Source organism: Gaeumannomyces tritici, assembly GCF_000145635.1.
Source record: "Gaeumannomyces tritici R3-111a-1 unplaced genomic scaffold supercont2.2, whole genome shotgun sequence".
Lineage (NCBI taxonomy): Eukaryota > Fungi > Ascomycota > Sordariomycetes > Magnaporthales > Magnaporthaceae > Gaeumannomyces > Gaeumannomyces tritici.
The window spans coordinates 3,082,501-3,090,788 of NW_008804546.1; the positions used below are offsets into that span (position 1 = coordinate 3,082,501).

Here is an 8,288-nt window from a genome sequence, read left to right on the forward strand (position 1 = left end):
GGATCCAAGGGGTAGTCAGCATGTCAAGGTGAAATCACAGCACTGGCTGGAACAGACATCACAATCATTTTTGAAGCGACAGGGTACCCAAGCCAGGGAATACTTTTTTTTTTATCCAATGATGTAGAACATAGACAAGGCTACGCAAAGGCGCCAACAATAGCCATCAGTGTGGCGCCCCCGAACACCGAGAGGAAAGCGTGCAGTCTCCTCTTGCCGTGCAGCGTCTTGTAGCTCTTCTCGCTCAAAAAGTCCTCGGCCAGCAGCTGCACGAGCCCCGCGAAGAGCAGCAGGCCGGCGCTGATGGCGTTCATGAAGCCGACCATGAGCAGGCCCGTCTGGCTCATGGGGTCGTACATGTTGTGCACGAGCAGGCCGATGGCCTGCCCGATCGGGGTCGTGGTGCCGTAGGCCAGCACCATCAGCCAGGGCCGCGGCGACGAGCGCGGGAAGTGCAGCGCCGCGATGCGCGAGCCCAGCGCCAGGCCCTCGAAGGACTGGTGGAACGAGATGGCCACCAGGAACACCACGAACGGCGGGCCCGTGGCGACCGAGAGGGCCATGCCGATGAAGATGCTGTGGAACAGGATCCCCGCCTCGAGGAGCAGGCACTGGAGGAGCAGCCGCCGCTGCTCCTCGGGCGACGGCATCTGCCCCAGCGACGAGCCGCCTCCGCCGGGCGACCCCGGCTGCTGATCGCCGCGCTGCGTCAGGGGTCGCCGCTGGGGTGCTGTCTTGGGGCTCCGCTCGGCCGAGGGGTCGAGCTCGTTCAGGTTCAGTTCGAGGTCTAGGGACTCCTCCGAGTCCAGGGAGTCTCTGCCGCCGTCGAGTGGCGCTTGATTGCCGTTTTGCGGGCGAGACGTGTTCCCGTTCGGGGTCTGCGGCAGCGGCGTCGACCCCGGGAGCGGCGACGCGCCAGCCATCAGGCCCTCGGTGTCGCCAAAGTCGTCGAGTGCGATGTTGGACGGCCGCCGCTCGCGCCGGCCCGAGAGCCCGTGGGATCCGCCCCTGTCACTCCCATTCAGCCGCGTGTCGTGTGCTGTATCCTCCACCCCTGCCCCCTCATCCTCCTCCCACATCTCGTGCGTATGGCTGTGGGTCGCACCACCGTGCGTGGTGAGGTACGATTCGAGCGAGACGACTATCAAAGCCGACACCATGGCGATGAGGCCGGGGAAGGCCGTGTAGCCTTTGCTGAATATGTACGGAAGGCATGGGTCGGTCAGGGATATGAAGGCGGTTGGTAGGAGATGGACAAAGGCCGTCGCGATGAGGACGCCGGTGCCGAAGTGCTGGCAGATGAACACTACCCTGCTCTGGCGACGGCCCTTGGAGCGGCTGGAGGATATAAGCGGAAAGGCACATGCTAGTGGAGTGACAGACGTCACACTTCGTTAGCTCACAGCACTACCTTCTGGGGCGCGACAGGACTTGGGATCCGTCTGAAGGAGTATCTTGCATACAAAGAGTGCTGAGGAATAGAATGAGGCCCAGAGCGAGGACGTGGAGGGTTGTGTCGTAATGGCCGCGCTCCTTGCTACCACATTGGGGCTTCGAGTCTCCGCCATTATCTCGTCTCGCCAGCTCCGCGGTGAGCAATTCGGTGGGTATCGACGACCAAGAGAAGCCTACACAATGATACATGGTACACAAGGTCAGTAACTGCCACGGCCGGGCTGTGCCAGGGGACACAACGGACCTTGGGTAGCCACCAGGCTGGACGCATTCATCCTGGTAGAAAATATGGAGGAAAATGGGGGGGAGAAGCGTCAGGTCTTGTGGCGGCGGATCGCGGAAACCATGGCGGATGGGATCCGACTTTCTCGATGCGTGTTCATTAAGGAGAGACAGAGGCTCTGGTAATCTGGCAGGGAGCTGCGGCTTCCCGTGGAAGCGCGAAAAGGCCACTCCAACAGACGGAAACGGGAAGGGATCAGATCTGATGCGGCGAAACTTGCTCAGTCCCGCCAGGCTGGCATGGGTGGCTGACATGAGGTGCGCGCACCCGTTGGACCCGCCAAGCCACCTCTATCCATGTGTCAGCACCAGGCCCATTCCATTGTCGTGGGCCATGTGGGTCTTTGTCTTGACGAATTCGGACAACTCGAGACAGGCCTGCAGCCCCTTTGAAAGACGAGCGCGAAACGGCCAGAGCAGCAGACGCCTGACAGCGGGAGCATTCCCGACCCCAGACTTGGCAGCGCCATCATAGCAGAAGGGCGTTGGTGAGGCCGGGAAGTCCCGCATGGACTACTCTAGTAAAGGATCTACCCATATTGGCGCCCATTTTGCATTAACCGGCGGGCCGTTGGCGGTCTAGAATCTCGGCTTGTGGTCAATGACGGCACGTCTCGACGTACTCTGATGGCTCACACTTCAAAATTCACAAAGCACCGTCAGGTTTACAGTTTAGCCGTTTTAGTTCCAATTCCCCTTGAGCTATTTAGGTTATCGTCATGTGGTATCAAGCGTATAAATAGTAGCATCTTGCCTCCGTTGTCTCCGTTACTCGAACCCCGAGTCGAACATGGAACATGCGGATAGCGCATCGACAATCCGTAAAGCCAAGGTCCTCGATCTTCCACATGGTATTTATACTCGCGCTTTGCACGTCCCTCCATCTCCGTTTCCGATTCTTTCAGGCAACCTCCAAGTCGAATCGTCTTGCTCGCAATCCGGCTTGCCGTCTGCCCATCCAGGGCGCTGCTCTCGTTTGCAGGAGCAGGAGCTGGGGTTCCCTACTCTCTCGAGTATCATCATTTGGCGCCTTGCCAAGTCTCCTAATTCTTCTCCTGCGACATGGCTTTCTCGCCAGTGTTGGATCTGCTGTTGAGCCTGGGGCTCTCCTCGCCGGAGCTAAGGGCAACACCGCTGAGATTGAAGTAGGCGGCAAAGACGCGGGACTCGAGGTCGTGCTTTCCGTAGGGCTGAGCCTTCCTGGCCTGTCGCCTGAAGTAGACGCGTTTGGCCCACTTCCAGGACTCGCAGCCGAGGAAGAAGAGGAGAGAGTCGACAAAAACGACACCCCACTCCCAGGTGATGGGGGCATGCTTGAACACGACCGTGTTGATGACGGGAATGTACATGAGGGGGAAGATGGTGATGAAGCCGGCGACAACAGCCCAGAAGAGAACCTTGTTACACCAGACGTCGAAGAACCACTGGGTGAAGTACTTCTTGGACTTGGGCTGCATGCGGAAGAACGAACGGCGCATGTTCAACATCTCCCAGGCGAGGAAGAGGGCAAACCACGTCAGAGCCGCAAAAGTCGTGGCGCGAGCGCGGAAGACGGTGTCGCATCGGTCGCTGTAGGTGGTGTTGCAGTTCTCGCCAAAGTCGCCATCACCCCACTGGAACATGATGAGCACGAAGGTGCCCAGGCAGAGCGCGGCAGTCCATACGCCGTAAACGACCATGTCGAGCATCAGCTCCCATGTGAAAATTCCGGCTTTCATCTATAGTTCATTGCGTATCGTTAGTTTTCGGTACCGTCGGCGGTCCTCAGAGCATCGTAAAACTCACGTCCTGGGGCGGCCTGTCCAAGATATCGGGCGCCGCGACTTCAAATCCGAGGGCCATGTCCGGAAGACCAGAGGTAATCCTGCAAATTACACGTCGGTCCAGGAGCGTGGGAATGCGCGGAAGGGGAAGCGTGTGCTCACATAATGATCCACATCACCTCAACGGGAGACAGCGGGAACACGGATAGCCCGCTCTCGTCTTTGAAGACAAGGCCGATGAGGAGGGTAGCCGCCTGGGCCACATTGCAAGCAAGCACGTGCAGGACGAACTTTTGAATATTGTCGAACATGCGGCGGCCCTCCTCGACGGCGTTGAGGATTGAGGCGAAGTTGTCATCTGAATGCACGCGTCAGTTGCCTGCCAGATACGAGGATATCGTGCCAGGAAGCAGCTGCCTACCAGTGAGGATAATGTCCGAGGCCTCCTTGGCCACATCAGATCCAGCCTCGCCCATGGCAATACCCACGTCGGCGCGCTTGAGAGATGGCGAATCGTTCACGCCGTCGCCGGTCATGGCCACGAAGCGCTTACGTCGGTGCAGTGCCTCGATCATGCGGACCTTTGTGTTGGGAGCGCAACGGGCGACGACTAGGGGAAGTCGTTTGAGGCGGTCGATCTCGTCATCTGTGAGCTTGTCAAAATCGCTAGCGGCCATAACCATGGTCTTGGCTACATCGGCCGAGATCTCGCCCATACGAGAAGGCAGAATGCCGACCTAGCGTGACACGCGATTCTCCGATTAGCACTATAATTACAAAACTAACCGACCAAAGCGTCCAAAAGCGCGCAGCAAGGCTCTGGCTTACCTCAATAGCAATAGCGCGTGCAGTCTCCGGGTGGTCGCCAGTCAACATGTGGACGCTGACACCGGCCTGGTGGAACATGCGGACTGACGGTGCCGACTCCTGGCGAGGCGGGTCGTACAGGCCGACGAGGCCGTGGAAGACGAGATCGTGCTCAAAGTCCTTGCGCTCCAGTTCGCCGTGGCTGTCGACCTTGCCGAGGTTGCGCTTGCTAGCCAGCGACAGCACGCGAAGTCCAAGGCGGGCGAGCGCCTCGAGGTTGGCCAGAATTTCCTTCTCAATCTCCTTGGTTAGGGGCACAATCTTGTCACCCATCTGGATGTCGGGGCACGATGGAATGACGCGCTCAGTGGCCCCCTTGGTGAAAAGAAAAGTCTCGTCGGTCTCGGTGTCCTCAAAGATGACCGACATCTTCTTGACGTCGGAATCGAAGGGGAACTCGGCAAGTTGACGCCAGCGGTTGCCTTCACCCGAAAGCAACAAGCGGTTCCAATTGAAGCGGGTTGCGAAGACCTGGATGGCAATCTCGGTTGGGTCACCACGGGCGTGCCACTCCCCTTCCTTGGTCTGGTGGACGGTGGCGAGGTTGGCGAGGGAGGCGATGGTAAGGTAGTTTCGCAGAAGCTCGCTCTCTTGGACCTTTTTGACAGCCTCGCCCTCGGCGAAAGGAGTCCCCTCGGCGTCCGGGGCGCGGAAGTTGATGTCTCGGGGCTGCTCAGGCCGCAGACCAATGCTGCCGACGGTTGGGTTGAACGGCTCACCTGTCTTGTGTACCGAGTATGTGCCCTGTCCGGGAATCCAGGCCTTGCGGACGACCATGTTGCCCTGGGTCAATGTGCCAGTCTTGTCGGAGCAAATGTTGGTCACGCCGCCGAGGGCCTCGAGAGACTTGAGGTTACGGACGATAACGTTCCTTTGAACCATGCGCTTGGTGCCGGCCGCCATGGTAATGGTGAGAACCACCACGAGCGAGGCGGGCAGCATAGAAACACCAGTGGTGACGGCGTAGATTACAACCTCCTGAACGGTATTGAATTGGTTGGCACCCAGGACGATGATGGCGCAAATCAGGGCCGTTCCAAAGAGCACGACGGCCAATTTGGCCAACTTTCTTTGCAGAGGGGTACCGACATTGACGCCGAGGAACCGGCCAATAGCGTCAGTAAGAGTCAGAGTCCAGGCCTGCATGTAACGATGAGGGCCGGCAGTGCCGTCCTCCTTGCGCTTGACAGGCCTCCGCTTCGAGTCTTTACCACGAAGAGCAGCAGCGATCTGACCGATTTCGGTAAACATGCCGGTGGCAAACACGATGCCTCTGGCGCGGCCCTTGGTGACGGTGGAGGAGCTGTAAGCGACGTTGAGCCGGTCTCCCGGGCCGGTATCGTCCTCGTAGGTCTTGGCGGTTTCCTTTCGGACGGGGAGCGACTCGCCCGTCAGAAGGGCCTCGTTGGTCTCAAAGTTGACAGCCTCGATGATACGCACGTCGGCGGGAATGGTGTCGCCGGTCTTGAGCTCAACCATGTCTCCAGGGACGATCTCGACGGTAGGGACGGTGGTGTTCCTGCCTTCGCGCACTGCTTGTGCGGTCGGCGAGCTGAGGGAGCGTAGCGAATCCATAGTCTTGGCGGCCTTCAGTTCCTGCTGGAAACCGACGCTGATGTTGAGTGTGATGACAGCGGCGACGACGGCACCTTCGATCCAGGACTCTATACCAAAGGAGGCGGCCATGGCCAAAATGAGCACAAGCGTCATGGCGTTGGCGACCTGGGCGATGAAGATCTGAAGAGGCTGAACGCCCTTCTGTTCGCCAAACTCATTGCGACCATATTGCTCAAGACGCTTCTTGGCCTCATCGACGGACAGTCCCTCCTCCGCGTTCGCCTTGAGCTCCTCGATGGCCTCCTCAGACGTCAGCGCGTGCGCCGGGCGCGACAGCGGCTTGTTCGACTGGCCCGACACATGGTTCGCCACCGCTTCCTCCGCGGCCTTCTTGTCGGACATGGCGGCTCTTGTCACAGAAGCCTAGTGTCCGAGTGTGTGAGGCGACGAAGGCGTAGACCTCTTGGTCTTTTCGGCACAGGCTACTTATGGTTCCGCGGCCAGGGCTGGTGGCTCGAAGCGCGACGGAAGGATACGAAGTGTACTGAGAGGCCGGCTCCCTCGACCCCCGGAAGCTGTCGACTAACGGGGGAAACGTATGAATATTGGGGAGGGACAAAAAAGTGTGCGTTGATTCAAGGAGTTTGCATCGAGTGAGCGCGGGTCGAGGGCTGAGAAAATCTGGGCTGGCTGTTGTTCATCTGGTCTTCTCTTCGCATCGGAGCCTTGGGCGTCGAATAGCAATAGATTCAATAAGAGAGCAGATGGCTAGGCCCTAGATACGAGTGAGCCTTGGACAGCCCTTGGAATCCGATGACTGAAGAGATGAGAGGAGCCAGAGAGAAAGGGACAGACAAATGCAGCAGTGATCCCGGGGGGTGGGAGTGGGATATGATGTATATGTAGGTAGGTACCTTTGGCAATCCTGCCCAGATGGACAATCTCTCTCGGTCCCCAAATCGCCAAGATATTGCAGCGGCACCAGCAGGCTGAACGGCGGCGACGATGGGGCTTGTGGTGGTGGATCGGTGAGGACGTGGGTAGAGACCAGATACGGGCCAGGCCCAGCCTAGCTGGGCGTCCTGCCGGGTATGACTTCATACTGGCAGCAACGGCCCCTCCCCACCCTCCTCGCCCTTGGCCCCCATCCCACGGCTTGGATTCCATCACCGTAGGCCCGGAAGGGGGTGAAGCAGCCAAACAGTCTCGCAAGCCATGGCACCAAGACCTTGGGTGTGACGCTTTGGCCGTAGGCCCGTCGCTGTCCGGCTTGGCAGCACTTGATGCAAAGTGCACGGGAGGGCGCCTTCTGAGGGCGGGCTTCCCATCGAGCCCGCACCTCCGCGGTTGAGGGTGTGGCATGTATCTAGCACTGGCAGCCCAGCGCATCTGCATTAGCGCTGCGGCGCTTGCTCGCGCGGGATAGGTAGGCCGCGGGCTTGGGAGCGTGGGCACGCGATCACGCAATCGAGAGGGCGAGACAGAAGACTTCTGGAAAAGAGCGGTGGTTGGCTGGCTCGAGGCCGGCACGGCCGTCGCCGGGCTGGGAGAAGAGGGGTGGGATGGAGGAAGATGGTCCTCCCACCTGCCAACTCTGGAGCGCCCAGTGTCTGGGCATGTGGGCCATTATCTAGGCGCCAAGGTGGTTGAAGATAGAACCGGACAGAACGGCGTGGATGGCAGGGTTGGGCGACATTTTGATTCCTCCCGCCCGGTTGGGGTTGGCTCAGTGGGCGAGTGGGCGAGTGGTCAGAAACAGGCGGCATCGAGGCGGAAAAAGATGGAGGGCAGCGTGGTGGTGGGCGTTGGTGGAGGCGATGAGTGACGGAACCAAGCATGAAGGCTGTCCAAAGGACCAATCGATTAGAGAGTTATGATATGGTGAGCCCCGCCGGCAGTAGCAGGCAGTGACGTGCTGTTACCAACCGATCGGTGCGGTGCCGAGAGCCGAGCATGTTGTGCTGGAAGGCTGGGGCCAGCAGCCTGCCTGAGCCTGAGATCGATTCAATGTTTCAATTGACCTTGTCTGCCACAACCGGGCTGGCGCGCACCTTGTGGGAACATTGGTGCTGGAGCTCACGGACAGCCACTACTTGACCCCATAACACCCCGCTCCCCCAGCGTAACGCCCAGCGGTCTTGGCTCTTGGCGACAATTGGGAGGCGCTTTTTTTCTTCCTTTTTTCCCAACTTTCACTCCATGGCTTGATCCACCCAACACCAGCCAGCACTCAGTAACGGAAGGCACGCCGTATCTCAAGCATCAAATAGACGCCAGGCTGCAGGTACACCCTAACGCAGATACAGGGGGCGCCCAGCCATCTAGACGCCTTACGGCCGAATCCACGCAACTGATACGTGAGTA

At 59.3% G+C, this 8,288-nt stretch overlaps 3 protein-coding genes across 3 annotated transcripts; 1 reads left to right on the plus strand and 2 right to left on the minus strand.

Moving 5' to 3' along the window:
- Window positions 1-76: 76 nt before the first annotated feature.
- On the minus strand, window positions 77-1,969 carry GGTG_03593 (zinc-regulated transporter 1). Its single transcript, XM_009221374.1, has 3 exons — window positions 1,700-1,969; window positions 1,464-1,628; window positions 77-1,366 (listed from the first exon to the last, which is right to left on the minus strand). Exons 1-3 carry the CDS (start codon window positions 1,728-1,730, stop codon window positions 141-143), a joined length of 1,422 nt encoding a protein of 473 aa, XP_009219638.1. The 5' UTR covers window positions 1,731-1,969; the 3' UTR covers window positions 77-140.
- A 432-nt stretch (window positions 1,970-2,401) lies between these two features.
- Window positions 2,402-7,800, minus strand: GGTG_03594 (hypothetical protein). The gene is made up of 4 exons (XM_009221375.1): window positions 4,329-7,800; window positions 3,922-4,237; window positions 3,523-3,858; window positions 2,402-3,455 (listed from the first exon to the last, which is right to left on the minus strand). The coding sequence occupies exons 1-3, from the start codon at window positions 6,324-6,326 to the stop codon at window positions 3,659-3,661; spliced, it is 2,514 nt and encodes an 837-aa protein (XP_009219639.1). The 5' UTR covers window positions 6,327-7,800; the 3' UTR covers window positions 2,402-3,455; window positions 3,523-3,658.
- GGTG_03595 (hypothetical protein) lies at window positions 7,140-7,749 on the plus strand (the record flags this gene model as incomplete). The annotated part of the gene is made up of 2 exons (XM_009221376.1): window positions 7,140-7,157; window positions 7,351-7,749. The coding sequence occupies 2 exons, from the start codon at window positions 7,140-7,142 to the stop codon at window positions 7,747-7,749; spliced, it is 417 nt and encodes a 138-aa protein (XP_009219640.1).
- Window positions 7,801-8,288: the final 488 nt, after the last annotated feature.

Coding starts and splice junctions, on each gene's coding strand:
- GGTG_03594 (XM_009221375.1), bottom strand. CDS start 6,326: ATGTCCGACAAGAAGGCCGCGGAGGAAGCGGTGGCGAACCATGTGTCG. Junction 4,238..4,328: donor CACGCGCTATTGCTATTGAG/GTAAGCCAGAGC, acceptor GTGTCACGCTAG/GTCGGCATTCTGCCTTCTCG. Junction 3,859..3,921: donor CTCGGACATTATCCTCACTG/GTAGGCAGCTGC, acceptor GCGTGCATTCAG/ATGACAACTTCGCCTCAATC.
- GGTG_03593 (XM_009221374.1), bottom strand. CDS start 1,730: ATGAATGCGTCCAGCCTGGTGGCTACCCAAG. Junction 1,629..1,699: donor CAGCCTGGTGGCTACCCAAG/GTCCGTTGTGTC, acceptor ATCATTGTGTAG/GCTTCTCTTGGTCGTCGATA. Junction 1,367..1,463: donor TCTATTCCTCAGCACTCTTT/GTATGCAAGATA, acceptor TCACTCCACTAG/CATGTGCCTTTCCGCTTATA.